At 36.7% G+C, this 20,174-nt stretch overlaps 1 protein-coding gene across 9 annotated transcripts; it reads left to right on the forward strand.

The window, feature by feature from the left end:
* Window positions 1-14,056: 14,056 nt before the first annotated feature.
* Window positions 14,057-19,149, forward strand: LOC110822204 (UPSTREAM OF FLC protein (DUF966)). 9 transcript variants are annotated; one of them, XR_015816957.1, is made up of 9 exons: window positions 14,057-14,284; window positions 14,509-14,858; window positions 14,952-15,021; window positions 15,202-15,317; window positions 15,398-16,283; window positions 18,000-18,294; window positions 18,410-18,520; window positions 18,628-18,751; window positions 18,829-19,149. XR_015816957.1 is itself a non-coding variant. In XM_088213274.1 (8 exons), exons 2-7 carry the CDS (start codon window positions 14,663-14,665, stop codon window positions 18,479-18,481), a joined length of 1,635 nt encoding a protein of 544 aa, XP_088069400.1. In that variant the 5' UTR covers window positions 14,057-14,284; window positions 14,509-14,662; the 3' UTR covers window positions 18,482-18,520; window positions 18,628-19,149. The 9 variants fall into 9 exon arrangements, 6 of the variants coding, with proteins under 6 accessions (XP_088069400.1, XP_088069401.1, XP_088069398.1 ...); XR_015816956.1 differs by having other exon boundaries at window positions 18,410-18,751; XM_088213274.1 differs by having other exon boundaries at window positions 18,628-19,149.
* The last annotated feature ends 1,025 nt before the right edge of the window (window positions 19,150-20,174 follow it).

The raw sequence follows: 20,174 nt of genomic DNA on the forward strand, positions 1-20,174 counted from the left end.
TCTATTAAAAAATCAGAGAAGAACACGTTCACCATCTGACTTAAGTTTTGCAAGTTCTCAGAGAAAAGAAGTTGTATGCAAAGTTGAGTAAGTTTGAGTTCTGCCTCGAGCAGACTACCTTCTTAGGGCACATCATATCAAGAGATTGATTGTTAGTGAACTCTGAAAAAGTTGAGGCACTACTCGGTTGGAAAAAATTTACGTCGCTCAAGGAGATTCGTAGTTTCTGGGGATGACATAATATTACCACAGGTTTGTGAAAAGATTTTATAGCTTAGTTGCTCATTTGACTTGGTTCACAAAGAAGAACATCAAGTTTGAGCAGAACAAGGACTGTGAAAAGAGTTTTTCAGAACTAAAAAAATGGTTGACTACTACACTTGTGTTGGCCTTGCTGAGGGAGCAGGTAGATACACAGTTTAGAGTGATGCCTCCTACCTAGGGTTGGATTGTGTTCTGATGTAGCATGGGAAGATCATAGCTTATGGGTCCAGGCAGTTAAAGAGTTATGAGAAAAACTATTTCACTAATGACTTAGAAATTATCGCAATTATCCACACCTTGAAGACTTTGCACCATTACTTGTATGACGAGACCTTTCAGATCTATACTAACTATGAGAGCTTGAAACACATTCACTCAAAAAGATCTCAAAATGTATCAGAAAAGATAGATAGAACTCTTCAAGGACTATGATTCCAACATCTTGTATCATCCAGGTAAGGGTAATGTGGTAGCCAACGCACTCAGCAGAAAGTGTAGGTATATTAGCTCACCTGATGCTTTTAGAATACAGGGTAATAGGGGCTGCACAACATGTGCGACTTCAAGATCTGAAGAGAGTTACATGCTTGGCCCACGTAACTGTTCAACTTGAGTTGATCCAGAGAATAACAGCCCTCAAGAAAGAAGCATAACATGGAGTAAATTCAGAATTTTGAGTCTCTGCCGATGGGTTGCTTAGATTTCAGGACAGGGTGTGTGTTCCAAGTGACAGTGAGTTGAAAAGAGATATCATGACAGAGGCTCACAGCTCAAAGTTTGTCATGCATATCGGAAGCACTAAGATTATCAAAATATCCGACTCCAATTTTGGTAGAACATGATGGAAAGAGATGTGGCCGACTTTATCTTCAAATGTTTGGTATGTCAGCAGGTCAAGACAGAACATCAACACCTAGGTGGGCTACTTCAGCCATTACTAATTTCAGAGTGGAAGCGGGAACATATCACAAAAGATTTCATGACAGAATTGTTTAGGACACGCTCAGGACATGATGTCATTTGGGTAATTATTGGCCGGCTTACCAAGCCATCCCATTTCTTGGCCATCAAGATGACTGACCCTTTGGACAAGTTAGCAATAATGTATATCCAAGAGATAGTCAGATTATATGAAGTGCAAGTGACAGTAGTGTCCGACAAGGACCCTAGATTCACTTATCGATTTTGGTCTAATTTTCAGCAAACCATAGGAACGAAACTATCCATTAGTATTGCATTCTACCCTAAGACCGATGGACAATAAGAAAATACGATCCGCGCACTGGAGGATATGCTTTAACCTTGTGTTCTTGACTTCGGGGGCCATTGAGATGATCATTTACCCCTAAAAAAGTTTGCCTACAATAATAACTACCAAGAAAGTATTGGCATTGCTCTGTAGGAGGCGTTGTATGGTCATCCATGCAGATCACCGATCTGTTGGGAAAAAATGGACGATAGAAAATTGTTCAGTTCAGATCTTGTAGAGGAGACTATAGCCAAAATAGTTAAGATCAAGAAAAACTTTCAGACTGCTCAGAGCAGGCAAAAGAGTTATGTGGATACCCGGAGGAGGGATTTGAAATTTAATAAAGGTGATTGGGTAATCCTTAAGGTCACTCATTTCAAGAAAATTTGTAGGTTTGACAAGATGGAGAAACTAAATCCCCTATTTATTGTGCTATTTGAAATCTTAGACAGAATTGATACCGCCGCCTACAAACTGGCACTGCTTCCAGAACTATCTAAGGTCCATAATGTGTTTCATGTGTCCATGCTACGCAAGTACAATCTATAACCCTCTCACGTCTTGGCCTGCGAGCCTATTTCACTCTAAGTGGATCTGTCCTATGAGGAGATACCGGTGGGTATTGTGGACCGAAAGAGCAAAGTACTCCGCAACTGAAAAATTTCATTTATTAAGATCCTATGGCAAAATCACACACATGGAGAGGCCACATAGGAGTTAGAAATAGATTTCAGAGCCTAATATCTCCAACTGTTTGATGTGTGAGAGAGAAACAAATTTGAGAGACCAAATTTTAAGGGGGAGAAGAATTGTAATACCCGGAATCAATTTTAAATATTTAAAATTAATGTATAAAATATAATTTTTTAATTTATGAATTTTTATTTAATGTAAAAATTAGGAAAAAATAGGTAGAGGATGAAATTGATAATAATTTTAAAAACAAAGGGTGAAAATTTGAGTTCTAGGGTATTTTTGAAAGAAAAATAAAAAACTGGGGATCAAAACATAAGACCACTCAGTCAGCAGCCCCGATGAACCGGAACGTGCTGCGTGGCAAGGCATGTTGACGCAGTGCCACGTAGGAAGCCATGCTGGCAATACGTGTGCCCGAAATTGGACAATCCAAAATTGTTCTCGTGCGCGTGGACAGTCCGAATCTGTTCCCTTCTCAAGCGCGATCGGACGGTCATGATCAAACGCGTTGAATGGTCCAGATTTATTTTTTTTTAAACGCGATCGTACGGTCAGATTCATTTTCTCATTAAACGTGATCGAACGATTAAGATCAAACGTGATGGACGACCTAGATTAAAGGAAAATGGATATAAAAACCTCAATTCACAACAAACCCTAATCCTAGCCGCCAGTTGCCGAGAAGGGAGCCGATCGTCGGCTACCACCGCGCAAGAACCACCTCCGACCGCCAAAAAATGTAAAAATTTCTCCTAGTCGCTCAAAATTTAATTTTGAATACCCTTATGGCCAAATAGGAGCCATAGGACTGGTGGATGGGTTGTAAACTAGGGGTAAAGCTCGGTGGCGCCGCCGCATTAAAAAAAAAGCCTCCGATGAGCCCCTTTCCGATTCTCATTTCGTGCAATTTTTCCACCATTATATTCATCGTTCTGTTTTCTACTGGTTGACTGAAGAAAAATAACCAACTGCGAAGGTGAGCCAGTGGAGCCGCCGCACCGGAAAATCCCGCCGCTAGTGAGTTTTTATTGTTCAATTTTTTTTGCCAACTAAGGCCCCTTAACGTGTTTTCTCGCAGGGATGAGTATAAAACCGGTCAAAATTGGCCAAAACATGACAAAAATGGCCAGCCCGAGAGAAACCTTCGCCATGGGTGATGGTACCGTGCCGAAATTCTAAAATTGGCTGAAAAGGGTTCCTAACAGCGATTTTAGCTTTTTTAGGATATTTCTATGTATTTGAAGCATGTTTTAATCTCCGAAGAAAAATTCAGGGAACCTGGGGATCGCTAGTAGGAATCCCTCACCTTATTTTGGACACCGATTTAAGTAAGAATCCATCACCTTATTTTCTGTTATGAAATTAAAGTTTAATTATAAATAATACGATATTTTATGTAATTTAAAAAATATTCATAATTAATTACAGGTTGCTAATGGAGCCATAATTGGTTATTTATTACTATTTATCATGTTTTAACTGATTAATTGATTTTACAGTTTCGAATGCATGATAATACACTAGAATTGGTATGAAGATTCGATTGTATTTTCTTGATACATGTATTACTTATTTTGCGTGATTTACAATTAAATTAGGGAATTGAAAAATTAAATGTAAATGGGAAATAGCTTGATTAACTGAATGAATGAATGATAGCCTTACTAGAAGTCTTGGGAGATGATGGACGGACTGAGTACATAGGGAACCCTACCGTGAACGTTGTCTCATACTGGACGGGGTATGGGGACGACCCGTTTCACCCTCATATCGGATAGGGTATTGAGGATTAGTATTTGTGGCGCTTATACTGGACGGGGTATGGGACGACCTGTTTCACCCTCATACCGAACAAGGTATTGAGGGTTAGTACTTTGGGCGCTCATATCGGACGGGATATGGGGATGGACGGGTAGTTGACAATGTTGAATAATGGTTCATTCGTAGTAGACACATCTCTATGAACCCCATAGATACTAGTAGACAAATAAAAAAGAAATTTGTTATTTTGGCAAATTGAATATGAGATTATGATATTGGTTATGTTATTGCCTTTATGGGTCAGTTTTGAAAATCTCGTTATGGTAAGTATGCAATAAATGATTTTAGTTATGATAAATGAATTTATTTAAATTAAGAGCTCTATTAGTTGTTTTTATGATTTCTACTAAGCTTAATTTCTGTATTGATGAGTAGTATGACATTCTTACTGGATTAGTGTAACTCACTCTTTCATTAACCATTTCAGATAAAGAGGATCGAGATCCAGATCTCGATCCACAAGAGAGTTGCAAATAGGATATCCAATTGTTTACTTTTCATTTATTTCTTTGATTTTTTGTTTGTTCTTTTAAATGGGTCATTCCCGTAGTCCTATTGGGTAATTTAAATTATTGTATAAGGAAAGTAAACTCTAACTTATTATTTCGCTTTCAGATTCAATTTATAATTTATTTCCTTTTAAGTTCTGGATTGTTACAGTTGGTATCAAAGTTGCATTTCTCAAAACTATTCCTTACACAAAAACATTATGAAACACCAGAAATAATAGATTATCACTCAACCATTCCTTGTAAAATGCAGGTACAGATAGATGAGAAGAGTAAGACCCCCACTAAACTGAGCAGACCGGGAGGGTTCACTTCGAGAGGCTGTGGACCGACTATTTAAAATATTGGAGAGACTCATCACTGTCCAACAGGCCCGGGAGGAAAGGAGGGAACTACCTGACCCTCCCTCGCTGCCATAAGTTGAGCCACCCCTACAACGGGAGGATCCTGAGCCACCTCGGTACGACCCTTCTCCTTCACAGTACCATCCGGCACCACCACAGTATGGCCTGGTGCCCCAACCACATCACCTGACACCACCACAATATAATCTGGTGCCTCCATCGTATAATCCAGTACCACTAAAGGGCCATCCAGTCAATCCTTAGCATAATTCAGTCCCTCTTCCATAGGACACAGTTTCTCCCATTATGGACCCAGATTACATTGAGAGGTATAAAAGACTAAACCTATATACTTTTATAAGGGAATCCTCCTTTGAAGAGGTCGAGTATTGGTTGGCTGAGACATAAAAAGCATTCACAACTCTTTGGGTCATTTCCGAACAAAGAGTCATACTTGTCACCTACATACTAGTGGGAGAGGCATGCCACTGGTGACAACTCAAGTAGGCCACCCTGCCCATTCCAGTCACTTGGGAACAATTCTTAAAGTCCTTGAATGTAGAGTACCTCTCAGAACATCTCCGATATCTGAAGAAAATAGAGTTTACACACTTGGTCCAGGGTGATATGATTATATCAGAATATACCTGAAAGTTCCTAGAATTGGGTCGGTATTCCTCTGAGAGCATGATGGATGAAGACAGAAAGGCAAGAAAGTTTGAGTGGGGCCTCCATCTTGAGATTAGGCAGCAGATGTATGTATTTGAGCTTAGTACTTACTCGATCGTTCTGGCCAAGGCACAGCTGGTGGAGAGGAACCTTCATATTTTTCCTCCAATAGTGGGGAACCTCAGGCCCTCAGTATCATACCACAGACCAGCACTTACTACATATGTTCAACAGAATAAGAGAGTTAGGCCGATGACTCAAGCTCCTCCTTAGATTCCAACAATTAGGACTTGTCAGCACTGTGGCAAGGATCATGGGGACCGATCCTGCTATCGCCTCAATAATACTTGCTGCTTACGTGAGAGTGCCCAACATTATGTGAGCGAGTGCTCGATGAACCAGAACCAGGCCAGACCTCCTATTCAGGGCAGAGTTTACAACCTTACTCAGTAAGATGCAGAAGTCAACCCAAACGTGATACAGAGTACGTACACTATCTGTAATCATCTTGCATATGTTTTAATTGATACTGGTGTCTCACATTTATTTATTTCACATGTTTTTATACCAAACTTGAACGTATTACCTGAAAGGCTTGATTCTGTATTATTTGTATCTATTCCTGGGAGTAGGACACTACTGAGGGAGGTTATATAAAGAGTTTGTATCATAGATATAACAGATAGAAAATTGAGTGTGGACCTAATAGTGATTGACATGAGGGATTTTGATGTAATTTTAGGAATGAACTAGCTAGCAGCGTATCACGCCACCGTAGATTGTTTCTATAAGAAACTTGTACTCAACCCTCCTAATGAAGAGTCATTTATAAATTAATAAATTTTTTTAAACATTATTTCCTCATGATAATTTTCATATTATTAAGTGCTTTAACTCGGTTGTTTTTTCTAACTAGGCAAACCTAAGAAAGAAATTTGTATTCGAGAGATTCTGATAGTCCGAGACTTTTCGGATGTATTCCCAGATAAACTACCTGGATTTCTAGTAGATAGAGAAGTTGAATTCACCATAGATCTTCAGCCAAACACCCAATCTATTTCGGTTGCCATTTACTGCATGAGTCGTATTGAGATAGAGTAGTTGAGAAAGCATATCAATGAATTACAAGATAGTAGATTCATCCAACATTGTGTGTCCTCTTGGGGTGCTGGAGTCATATTTGCAAGGAAGGAAGATGAGACGTTGAGGTTATGTATTGACTATAGAGGTTTGAATAGGGTCACGATCAAGAACAAATACCCATTCTTTAGGATCGATGACCTTTTTGATCAGTTGTAGTGTACCTAGATCTTCTCCAAAATAGACCTGCGTTTAGGTTACTATCAGTAAAGATCAAGGCAGAAGACATTCCCAAAACAATTTTTTGAACCACGTATGGACACTAAGAATTTCTGGTCATACCATTTGGACTAACCAACGCACCAGCCATCTTCATGAGTTTGATGACAAGGTTTTCAGACAATTCTTGGATTAGTTCATCATTGTATTCATCGATGATATCCTGGTCTATTCAAAAAGCAGAGAGGAACACGGTCACCATCTGACTCAGGTTTTGCAGGTTCTCAGAGAAAATAAGTTGTATGCAAAGTTGAGTAAATGTGGATTATGACTCGAGCAAATTACCTTCCTAGGGCACATCATATCAAAGAATGGAGCGTTAATGAACTTCAAAAAAGTTGAGGCAGTGCTCAGCTAAGAAAAATTGACATTGGTCAAAGAGATTCGTAGCTTTCTGTAGATGGCAGGTTATTACCACAAGTTTGTGGAAGGATTTTCTAGCTTAGCCGCTCCTTTGACTCGGCACACAAAGAAGAATGTCAAGTTTGAATGGAACGAGAACTGTGAAGGGAGTTTTTCAGAACTAAGAAATAGTCGAGTATTGGACCTATGTTGGTCTTGTCGAGTGGAACAAATGGATACACAGCTTATAGTGATGTCCCTACCTAGAGTTGAGTTGTGTTATGATGTTGTATGGGATGGTCATAGCCTGTGGGTCAAAGTAATTGAAGAGTAATGAGAAAAACTACCCCACCCACAACTAAAAATTTACCGTAATTATCCACGCTTTGAAGACTTGACTCCATTACTTGTATGGGGAGATTTTTCAAATCTATGCCGACCATAAGAGATTGAAATACATACTCACTCAAAAGGATTAAAACATGCGTCATAGATGATAGATAGAACTCCTTAAGGACTATGATTGCAATATTTTATATAATCTGGATAAGGACAATATGGTAGCTGACGCACTCAACAGAAAAAATGCAAGTATGTTAGTTCACCTAATAGTTTCAAAATGTAGGGTAATAGGGGCAGCACAACAGATAAGACTTCAGGACCTAAAGAGAGTTACACGTTTGGCCCACTTGACTATTCAACCTAAATTGATACAAAGAATAAAGAAAGCCTAATCCACCGATTCCACCTTAGCAGTCCTCAAGAAAGACGCAAAATATGGAGTAAATTTAAAATTTCGAGTCTCTACCGATGGGTTGCTTAGATTTCAAGACATGGTGTGTGTTTTAAGTGACAGTGAGCTGAAAAAAGACATCATAACAGAGACTCATAACTCAAAGTTTATCATGCATCCCGGAAGCACTAAGATGTATCAAAGTATGCGACCCCGATTTTGGTAGAAAGGGATGAAAAGAGATATGGCTGACTTTGTTTTCAAGTATTTGGTATGTCAACAGGTTAAGGCAGAACATCAACATCTAGGTAGGCTACTTCAGCTATTACAAATTTCAAAGTGAAAGTAAGAACATATCACAATGGATTTCGTGACAGGATTGCTCAGGACACGCTCATGAAATGATGTCATTTGGGTAGTTATTCACTGGCTCACCAAGTCTTCCCACTTCTTGGGCATCAAGATGACCGACTCCTTAAACAAGTTAATAAGAATGTATATCGGGGAGATAGTTAGATTACATGGAGTGCCAGTAACAGTAGTGTCCGACAGGGACCCCAGGTTCACTTCTTGATTCTAGTCTAGTTTTCAGCAAGACATGGGAATGAAACTGTCCCTTAGTACTGCATTCCACCCTCAAACTAATAAACAATCAAAAAGGATGATCCGCACACTGGAGGATATGCTACGAGCTTGTGTTCTTGATTTCGGGGGCCATTGGGATGATCATTTACCCCTAATAGAGCTCGCCTACAATAACAACTACCAAACAAGTATTGATATGGCTCCCTACGAGGCGTGGTATGGTCGTCCATGTAGATCAGCGATCTGTTAGGAAGAAGTGGGTGATAAAAAATTGTTTGATCCAGATCTTATAGATGAGACTATAGCCAAAATAGCTAAGATAAGGAAGAATATTCAGACTGCTTAAAACAAACAGAAGAATTATGCGGATACCCGGAGGAGGGATTTGGAATTTGAGAAAGGTGATCGTGTGTTCCTTAAGGTCACTCATTTCAAGAGGATTAGTAGGTTTGTCAAGAGAGAAAAACTAAATTCCTAATTTATTAGGCCATTTGAAATCTTAGACAGAATTGGCATCGTCGCCTACAGATTGACACTATCTCCAGAACTATTTAAGGTCTATAATATGTTCCATGTGTCCATGCTACGCAAGTACTACCCGGACACCTCTCATGTCTTGGCTTGCAAGCCCATTTCACTCCAGGAGGATCTGTCATACGAGGAGATAACAGTGGATATTATGAACCGAAAGAGCAAAGCAAAGTACTTCGCAACCAAAAAATTCCATTTGTTAAGGTCCTATGGCAGAATCACATACAGGAATAGGCCACATAGAAGCTAGAAGCAGACTCCAGGGCTCAATATCCCCAACTGTTTGATTGAGTGAGAGAAATGCAAATTTGAGGAAAAAATTTCTTTTAAGTGGGGAGAGTTGTAATACAGGGAATTAATTTGAAATATTTAAAATTAATGTATAAAATATAATTTTTTAATTTATGAATTTTTACTTAATGTAAAAATTTAGAAAAAATAGGTGGAGGATGAAATTAAAAATAATTTTAGAAAAAATGGGTGAAAATTTGGGTTCTGGGGGTGTTTTTAAAAGAAAAATCAGAAACTAGGGATCAAAACATAATTTAAAAAAATATACCACGTAGGACTGCTCAATCAATAGTCCCGAAAAATTGGAGCGCATTGCGTGGCAAAGAATGCTGATGCAGTGCCACACAGGAGGCCACATTGGTAATCTGCGTGCCCGCGATCGGACAGTCCGAATTTGTTCCCGCATGCGTGGATCGTTCAGATCTGTTCCCTCATCAGGCACAATCGGACGGTCCTGATCGAACCCAATGAACGGTCCAAATTCGTTTCTTCTTTAAACATGATCGTACGGTGTAGATCAAATCGCGATGAACGGTTCAGATTCATTTTCTAATTAAACACGATCGAACAGTTGAGATCAAATGTGATGGATGACCCAAATTCAATGGAGGCGGATATAAATACCTCACTCACACCAAACCCTAACCTTAGCCGTCAGTCTCTCCCGCTGGAGAAGAAAAATCAGTCGCCGAGAAGGGAGCCGACCGTCGCTCGCCACCGCGCTAAAGCCACCTCCGACTGCTAAAAAATTTAAAAAATCCTTCCAGGCGCTCGAAATTTTATTTTGAATACCCCCATGGTCAAATTGGAGTCAAATGACTAGTGGATGAGCCAAAAACTACGAGTAAAACTCGACAGTGCCACCACGGAAAAAACTAAAAATTGCCTCCGATGAGCCCCTTTCCGATTCCCATTTCATGCAATTTTTTCACTATTTTATTCACCGTTCTATTTTCTACAGGTTGACTGAAGAAAAATACCTAATTGTAAAGCTGAGCCGGTGGAACTGCTGGATCGGAAAATTCTGCCACATGTGAGTTTTTGTTTTTAGACTTTTTCAGTCAGTCGAGGTCCCTTAATGTGTTTTTTTACAAGGATGAGTATAAAATCGGTCAAAATTAGCTAAAACTGGCTGAAAACGGCCAGTTCGAGGCAAACTGCCACCACGGGCGACGGTGCCGTCGCCGAAGCACGGTGGCGGTGCCATGTTGGAATTCTGAAATTGGCCGAAAAGGGTTCCTAACACTGATTTTGGATTTTTTTGTGGTATTTGTAGGTAGTTGAAGCGTGTTTTCATCTCCAAAAAAAAATTCAGGGAACCGGGGGACCGCCAGTAAGCGTAGTTGAAAGTTTAGCATTTTAGACACCGATTCAAGTAAGACTCCCTCACCTTATTCCCTGTTATGGAATTGAAGTTTAATTATAAATAATACGATATTTTGCGTAATTTAAAAAATATCCATAATTAATTACAAGTTACTAATGGAGGCATAACTAGTTATTTATTAATGTTTGTCCTATTTTAACTGATTGATTGATTTTACAGTTTCGAATGCATGATAATACACTGGAATTAGTATGATGATTCAATTGTATTTTCTTGATGCATGTATTGCTTGTTTTGCGTGATTTACAGTTAAATTGGGGAACTGAAAAATTAAATGTAAACGAAAAATTGCTTAATTAACTGAATGGATAAATGGTAGCCTTACTAGATATCCTGAAAGATGGTGGATAGACTGGGTACATAGGGAACCCTACCGTGAACGTTGCCTCATACTGGATAGGGTATCGAGGATTGATATTTTTGATGCTCATACCGGACAGGTTATGAGATGACCCGTTTCACCCTCATATCGGACGGGGTATCGATGATTAATATTTTTGACGCTCATACCGGATGGGATATGGGGTTGACCTGTTTCACCCTCATACCGGACGAGACATTATATTTTTTACGCTCATACTGGATGGGGTATGGGGTCGACCTGTTTTACCCTCATACCGGACGGGGCATTGAGGGATGATATTTTTGGTGCTCATATCAGACGGGGTATTGGGATGACCGAATAGTTGACAATGTTGAATAATGATTCACGCGTAGTAGGAACATTCCTATGGACCCCAATAGATACTAGTAAGCAGATAAAAAAGAAAGTTGTTATTTTGGCAAATTTAAATATGAGATTATGATATTGGTTATGTTATTACCTTTATGAGTCAGTTTTGAAAATCTCGTTACGGTAAGTATGCGGTAAATAATTTTAGTTATGATAAATGAATTTACTTAAATTAAGAGTTTTATTAGTTATTTGTTATAATTTCTAGCAACCTTTATTTTTGTATTGGTGAGTAATGTGACATTCTTATTGAGTTAGTGTAGCTCACTCTTTCATTAACCATTTCAAATCAAGAGAACCAAGATTCAGATCCCAATCTACAAGAGGGTTGCGAATATGATGTCCAGTTATTTACTTTCTATTTATTTCCTTAATTTTTCGTTTGTTCTTTTGAAATGGTCATTCTCGTAGTCATATTACGTACTTTAAATTATTGTGTAAGGAAAATAAACCATAACTTATTATTTCACTTCCACATTCAATTTATAATTTATTTTTTTTAAGTTCCGGATTGTTACAATTTGAACCGTGTTGCCAAAAATACAAAAAGAGAGCCTTTTTCATTGAACAATAAAACCTAAATATATAATAGCTGAACTTGCAGCTTTTTATACATCCACATATTTATAATTAAGTCAGTAAACACAATTACTAACTAATTAACTAAGCTGAAGTTTTGTCTAATAATCTATAAAATGCGTCTATACTTATTATCACTACAAGACAATGTATTGAAGCGTAGCACTCAATCTTTTGTTTGTAAAATTTAGTTAGTTTACTAAATTTTCATTCTCCATATCACTCTTTCAAAATGAAAGTGAAGTTTGAGATTAAAAAAATAAATAAATTCTAGAATTTTTGAGAAGATGGAGAGAGCCTGTGTACAAAAAGGCCCACTACACGGCAATCCGGTATTTGCACTTTCAAGACAAAGTGGCTCGTGTCTTTGCCATATGGCGAAGAAACAAGAAGCATATTCATTGTGGGCTTATATCTATGTCATTGACATTAACTTTATGATATGAACATAATATAATTCATCCATATATTATTTATCTTTTAAATTTTAAATTCATAAATAGAATAATTTTAATTCTAAATTAATCATAGATTACACAATTACAAATTATTTACTCATCTTCTGCCGACCCTCTTTATTTTTAAACTCAAAATTTGACTATTGGAGGATAAAATCCTAATGGTATGAAAAAACAGAAATAATTTTTGGAATAAAACTTCATAATATAACTAAATAAATAGAATCACTAGATTCAAAAATAAATTAATTTTATTTATTAAATTTTTTCTTATTAATTACTTAACATATAGAAGGTAATCATAATTTATATATGTAAAAAACAATTAATTTTTTGTTATTTTATGTTCCATAATTTTCTATTGAAAGGTGTTAATAAATAAACGAGTTACTATTAAATATAAAAGTAATTTAGAATTAATTATTTTTATTATACTTTTTATTTTTGTTTCCTATAATTAAAAATGAAATTCAACTCAAAATTTAAAAAAAGAAAATACCAAACAAATGATTAATTATACAACTAACGTAAGGAATTGGGGTGAGAGACATGACATGGCCTCTTTAAAATTCCCTTGCATGTGGGCAATTGGTGCAGAATTAAATGAATGAAGAATGGTCACCCAACGCTATTTAAGTCTGAGACAAAACATCTCATGCCTTTCCCTCTTTTATATGTCACCTCAAATATACTCTCTCTCTCTTTTTTTTGGGTGAGACCAAAATTCAAATAATTTTGCAAGTCTTGGTAAAATAGTTTTTTACATTTCTTTTTAAAAAAATTAGGATTCAACCCCGGGCTTGGGAAGAGGAAGAAACCAAAAAGACAAAGAACATGATTGAAGAATCATGTTTTCATCATTCACATGACAGCATATTTTCAAATATACATGTGAAAACTCTGATCTACGCAATTCCATCTCACCACCTTTCTATACATAAAATATGTAATCATCATATTACGTGTACATAAAATATATACGTACATTTATACTTTCTTCGTATTTACTCAACTTCTAAATCTAAAGTAATGATTCATCTTCTCGCAGCCTTTAGCTCATCATATCCGATACATGTACATCTCATCCCCCCAGAAGCTATTCAAACCCTTCAAAATAATTAAATCAATCCTACTCTCTCTTTTAGGGGAAAAAAAATCATAATTATTTTTTGTATAAATCATACTTTCTCTTTTATAAGACTGAAATTTCTGATAAAAAAAATAAATAATTTTTAATTTTGTTAAAATTTTACTTTTTATACAGTATTAAAGCTACAACAACCGGCAATTACCCTTAAAAGAATAATTAATTTATTTTATTTTAATAATACGTTGTGATAATAATAAAAATTAAGAAAAAAATATACATAAATAATTATTATTATTTTTTAGTTATTTTAAATTTAAGTCAAATAAAAATATTATATTTTAAAACTTTAGCTGTAAGAATCAAGTACTAAATAAAGAATAATTTTGTAAATCCTCTCAACTCAAATCAACTAAAAGCCAAGTCTCCAGTTTTAGTTCCCATCGAATCAGCCAAAAGAAGAAACATAAAATAAAAGGATACCTCAGAAAATAAACAAAGAAGGCGAACTTCCCCTTCTTCCTCCTCTTCCCTTTTTTCTCCAGTCACCATCACTCTCACTCATGACCACCGTCTCTCTACGCTAAAATCATTAAATCTGGACAATTCTCCTCCTACTTCTAAAGCATTTCAACTCCCTCACAAAGGTAACTCTGTTTTTTTTCTCTCTCTCCAACCCTACTTCTTCTCTATCTCTCATTGTCTTCTTCTTCATACTTGCTGGTAATTGGTAAATGTAATTCAATTCCTTACAAGAACTCTCGCCAGTTCGTTTACGCTTTTGCTTTTAATTAATTTGATCTCGTACTGCTTATTTTTACTTTAGCATTTCATTTCTTCGATATCTTCAGCTCTTTTAACTTGTCACTAGATCTGATTTGGGCCACTAAGCACGCATAGGTCCAAGAAGGGAATGAATTTTGATACACTCGTCTCTATTCTTTTCGAAATTGTAAGTTGTGGCTTGAGCCGACGAAAGGTACTGAGGAGCAGAGTTAAGGTTGTGTTTTGAACGTGTGGCCTAAATGGAGGCTAGAATGAAGAAGTACAGACAAGTCAGTCCTGAAAGAGCTAAAGTGTGGACGGAGAAATCCCCTAAATATCAACAACAGCAGATTAAGAAAGTCCCTGTTGTTTATTATCTCTGTAGGAACCGCCAGCTCGAGCATCCTCATTTCATCGAGGTGCCTCTTTCTTCACCAGATGGTTTGTTCTTGAGAGGTAAATTGGCGTTTTTGTATCTATGGAGTTCTTTTTGGAATTTCTCTTTGCAGTTTCCTTGAGGAGTCTTTTTTTTTTTTTTTTTAAATATAGATGTAATTGAGAGGCTTAATGTTCTTAGAGGCAGAGGAATGGCTGCCATGTATTCATGGTCCTGCAAGAGGTGAATTTTGCTTCTCTCGCTCATATCTTTCTCCCCTTAATATTGCTAGACATTTATTTTTATTTTTGCAGGTTATTTTATTACAGGCTAATGAAAATAGGTTCATCATGTTATTACCAGGCATACTTGCATTTCGTTTTCCTTCCATTTTTTCATAATTTTATTCAATAATGAATGCAGAAGTTACAAGAATGGATTTGTTTGGCACGATCTTTGTGAAGATGACTTGATTCTACCTGCTCATGGAAATGAATATGTTCTTAAAGGTTCTGAGCTATTTGAAGAGTCCAATTCGGGTAATCTTCTACATCCACAATCACTTGAAGAAGCTTTTATAACATCATCGAAGACCTAAATCCAAAAATCTTCTGTGCAGATCGTTTTAGCCCTGTTGTAAATATAAAAATGCAAAATCTTAAGTCATTACCAGAACCACCATCTTCTAGGTGCCAGGACGATAGTTCATCATCTTCTAGCATGAACGGAAAGGGAACTAAACATTCTCAGGAAGATGAGCTTTCTCCTTCAGTTCAGCAGCCTGGTTCCTCTGCTGTCTCACCTGAGTCTGGATACGAAAGGAATTCTTCTTGGGGTGGGTCTCTCTGTTTGACGGAGTACAAGGTCTATAAGAGTGAAGGACTTGCTGATGCTTCTACGCAGACTGAAGAAAATGGCAGCAGGCCTAAAACTCGTGAAACCTGTACTAGGGGTGTTTCTACTGATGATGGCTCGCTAGAACCTCTATGTAACCAGAATTATCAAAACCAGACTCCATGTGCAAAAGAGAATTCTGAGGCACACACAGAATCTGTTTCTCCTCCACCATCTTCCTGCAGTGCCTCTTATTCGGGTGGAAAAACTGAGACACTGGAGTCCCTGATTAGAGCTGATGCTAGTAAGATCAATAGTTTCAGAATTCTTGAAGAGGAGGGACTGAGAATGCCAACCAATGCAAGAGTCAAAGCTACAAATATGTTGATGCAATTGATATCTTGTGGGTCAATATCAGTGAAAGATCATAGTTTTGGCCTTGTTCCGACCTATAAGCCAAGGTTTACTCATTCAAAGTTTACTTCGCCATTTTTCTCTACTTCAATTATGTTGGGAGAGCTTGATTGCTTGTCAGAGAACCCAAGACTGATGGCTCTAAGATTGGAAGACAAAGAATATTTCAGTGGTAGCTTGATTGAGACAAAGTTGCTCAAGGAAGAAGGAGATGGAAATACCTCTCTGAAACGTTCTTCTTCCTATAATGCTGACAGGTTAGTCTGGTTAGAGTTCTTATCTTGCAGCAAATGGTTATCTTATTAACAATTCTTACTTTCTGTCTTTGGTGGTATCTCTAGGTAAAGAAAACCAATGTGACATTTTAAGTTGGTGGCAATATTGGCAGATTAGATATAAGCATTATAATAGCCCAGGTTTGAAGACTATTCTCTAGGAAAATGGATTTGGTTTCGTTTCTCATGGAGTGTGTTGAGGCTTATTGACCAACAGATAAGCTGAGTGCATTTTTATTTGTAAAGAACTTTTAGCGAACAATTAAAAATTGAAATAACAAGAGGCAGGTAGGTGTTTTGACTTCATTGAATAATAAGAGGGGTTATCTAAATTTCCCTATGAGAAGCAAGCTTCAAAACCTAACTTATCTTGAAGAAGGTGAACTTTTCCCATCCATTGCAGTACTTTCCTGGATCTAGATATGTCTTGTATATGGTTGTGATTTGTTTATGGAATATTTTTCTTTTGGTTAATATTTCTGGAAAGAAACTGAAATATAGGACTATAGGATGAGAAAATTCTTGATCTACCACCAATGGAATGGATTAAAATAGTCTGGAAATGGATTTCCAAGAAAAGCTTATCCTTTATGTCCTGTAGTAAAGTTCCCATGCATTTTTATCCCTAGCCTTTACCTTCACGGCTTTCAGACTTTCACTCTTTACCTTTAGCATACAATATGGAAATCAGGTGCACAGGTGGCCTGGAATATGCCTTGTGGGATTGAACTGTTGCTTTCAGAAGCACAAAGCTTTTTCTAGATGGGGTTCATTAGCCACATCGATCTAAATCATTTATAAAGGAAAGGAAATTATACTGTCAGCACTAGTTAAATATTGAGGTGAAGTTGGATTATGAAATCTTATGTATGTTTCTATCAACCATGATATTTAGCTATCTTTTAGATGCACTGAAAATTGCATTAACTATGCTATGAAAACCACTGGTCAGCTAGCTATGGCTTATGGTGTTTCTATTATTTGACTGGGGGAATATGAAATTCATGAGGATAGTTGTCTGTCTGATCAATTTCTTCCCGTTGAATTTTCTATCTTTCTTGTGTTTTTTTTCCTAATTTTTTAGCTTTTAGTTGGATAACCAAAAAAAAAAAAACTCTTTTACTCTTAGAATCTGTTGGCCTAAATAATCTAGGTAACCGAAGAGGAAAATGAATTGGATTTCGTTAAATTTTCAACTTATTTAGTTTATAAGCCAAAAACTAATAAATAACCTAATATAATCAATGCGACAAAGTAAGAAGTAAATGTTGGATGGAATCAATGAAGATATATCTTAATCTTTTTGAAATAATTGCTTCTTCAATGAGTGAAAGATATTCTATTTGAAAATTATAATTCTCATCGTAACTCACAATTTTTTTTTTTTAATAATTAAAATCAAATTATCACTACTATAATGAGCAGTTTAGTTCATCTGGTACAATAATACGATAATAAAATAACTATTAGGCCCTTTTTATTCTTTGTTGAAGATGAATTGTGGAAATGGTTGGGGCTGGGATGGGGTTTGTGTATTATCAGGTCAGGTTTTGGCGCCTGAGATTCCCTGGCTTTTCGGTACGGGTGGTTGATACTGTTTCATATGCTATTAGTTATTGATACATAATGTAGAGATAATGCTTTCGCAATTTTTATTAATTCATGCCAAACTCTAGAAATATGGAATTTAAATTGTAGGACTTGCAAGCAATCAGATACGGTCGAGGATACCGAGGACTCAAACTCTGGGGGTTCCAAATGCATACCCCGTGCAATCAAGGCATCTTTAAGCAAGCAACCCCGAAATGATTCCATGAGATCCCCTGCTTTCGACAAACCAAAAAGCTCCTCGGATGGGGCTGACAGCTCACAAGATACCTCTGCTAGCACATCTAATAGCGTCAGTAGGAGAGTTACAGAACCTGCGACAGGTAAGAAACATTCCAAGAGGGTGGAGTCCTTCGAAGAAGAGAAGGTGATTAAAATCGAGGAAAGTTAAGTGTCAGATCCTGAGTCCTGACTATATTGTCTTGAAAATTTAAAATTTGTTGATATTAAACAGAGTTGTGTTCATGTTGGTTAAGATTCTACTTTCATTTGCTCTCAACAGGCTTGCTTCAGGAGCTCGGGTTATAATCCAATCAAAAGCACCCTGCAATGCCAAGGTTGGATGCTCTTAGGGAACAATATTTTGGAGGTCTAGCAAGGGTCAAGGAAAGGTTGGTTACTTTTTTAAATGGTAGCCGGTATCATGTTTTGGTTTTGAATTTCAAATGATTCCAATTTATTTGCCGGGTCCACGTGATGATCTGTAACTCTCCAAAAGCAAACAAAAAAGTGAAGGTGAAAAAAATTCGTAAATTGCAATTGGGGGGATGGATGTGGAGATGTGAAGAGTGGTCCTTTTGCCTGCTGGATCGAAATCCCTGATAGTCGGGAGTAAATTTTGGGTCAGCCTTCTTATATATTAAGATGGTACCTTTTTTTAAAGAATAATTTGTAACTAGAGTTACCATATATTTTGCAGTTCTCCGTTTCTCACGTGGGAGTTATTTGGCTGCAACTGAAGGACAAAAATAGAAAAAGAAAAAGAAAAGAGAAGAAAAAAAGAAAGCATTTGACAGTTCCTTTTTCTTTTTGCTAAAAATATTTGACAGTTTCTGAGTTCTCAACCTCCCAAGGTATGAAAGAAAAGAAAAATTTTGTCATTTTAATCGGATGTTAGTGCTGGTGCAGTAGTCTAACATCCGATTTGGATTGTGACTGGCTGTAACAAGACAACTTGTTTTGACCGTATGATTAAAAAGGTTTGTTTTTTAAATAAAGTCAAAAAGATGGGTTAAAGAAATCAGGGATGTGCCTGTTTTTTGTTATAAAAGAATTAGTTGAAACTTGAAAATAAAGAAATTGAGGGGAAGGAAGTGGGGCAGAGGCGTTGGAACTGTGGAATTTATGATGAAATTTAAATATTGTTGTGATTCATTTGTGTGCAAATGCAAATTTAATATTATGAAAAGGAACAGTGCATTGAATATCTAAATTATTATCGGAGTATAAATGTTAAAAACTAGATCACTAATAAAAAGTATTTGCTTAAAAAGGGGCTTTTTCTTGGTTGGGTAGTGCTGTGGTGGGTATATATATTCTCTTCCCCTAATAAAAATATATACACCCTTTGATAGATTAAAGGAAAGACTTGAAAAATAGAAGGCCGTGCAGCTTCTCTAGAAAAAGAAAAAATATAAACGAGGAGAATTTGTTGACGTAGTCATAATCTTCCAAGCGTACAACACATAAAAATACCTTTCGATTTTGTAAACAAAATTTTGTTTCACACAATGGGTAATACAGAATCGAGATGGGGAATAAGTAATTGAAATTTGGCTTTGTTCTTTTAAAAAATTCATTTGATAAGCTTTGTTTAGAGCGTGTGAATTTGGATAAATTTGAACTCTACGGATGTGAACTAAATAAATTTCAGGACAGGGTTCACCTCACATGTACTCAAGTAATTTTGTTTAACACATTTAATTTATAATTAAATTATAAGTAGATATATTTTGAGTAAACAACCCTAATAATACAGAGAAATTATGCGTTATTTTTGGATATAGAAAGATTTTCATTTACATTTTTAATAAATTGAATCCTTGTGTAATTACTAAAAGGAACAGGGCCTGAGTGCAATGGAGAGACAAGAATCAGTAAATGGGTTAATGGGTTTTCTTTGTGAGCTGTTTGAAAAGGAAGATGGGTGAGAGAAAGGGAGATTTCAAGGCTTTTTATTTGTGGACCTCTTTTTAATTTTAATGTTGTGAATTGAATTGAATCAGCCCACACACACACATATATATGTATTTTTTAAAGTACCAT

Source organism: Carica papaya, chromosome 2 (genome assembly GCF_054855325.1).
Source record: "Carica papaya isolate Zhongbai chromosome 2, ASM5485532v1, whole genome shotgun sequence".
Taxonomy (NCBI): Eukaryota; Viridiplantae; Streptophyta; class Magnoliopsida; order Brassicales; family Caricaceae; genus Carica; species Carica papaya.

Excerpts from the sequence above, each read along its gene's own strand:
- LOC110822204 (XM_088213272.1), top strand. The coding sequence starts at position 14,663 with ATGGAGGCTAGAATGAAGAAGTACAGACAAGTCAGTCCTGAAAGAGCT. Across the intron at positions 14,859-14,951 it reads AGATGGTTTGTTCTTGAGAG|ATGTAATTGAGAGGCTTAAT; the intron begins GTAAATTGGCGT and ends TTTTAAATATAG. Across the intron at positions 18,295-18,409 it reads AGGTGATTAAAATCGAGGAA|AGGCTTGCTTCAGGAGCTCG; the intron begins AGTTAAGTGTCA and ends TTTGCTCTCAAC.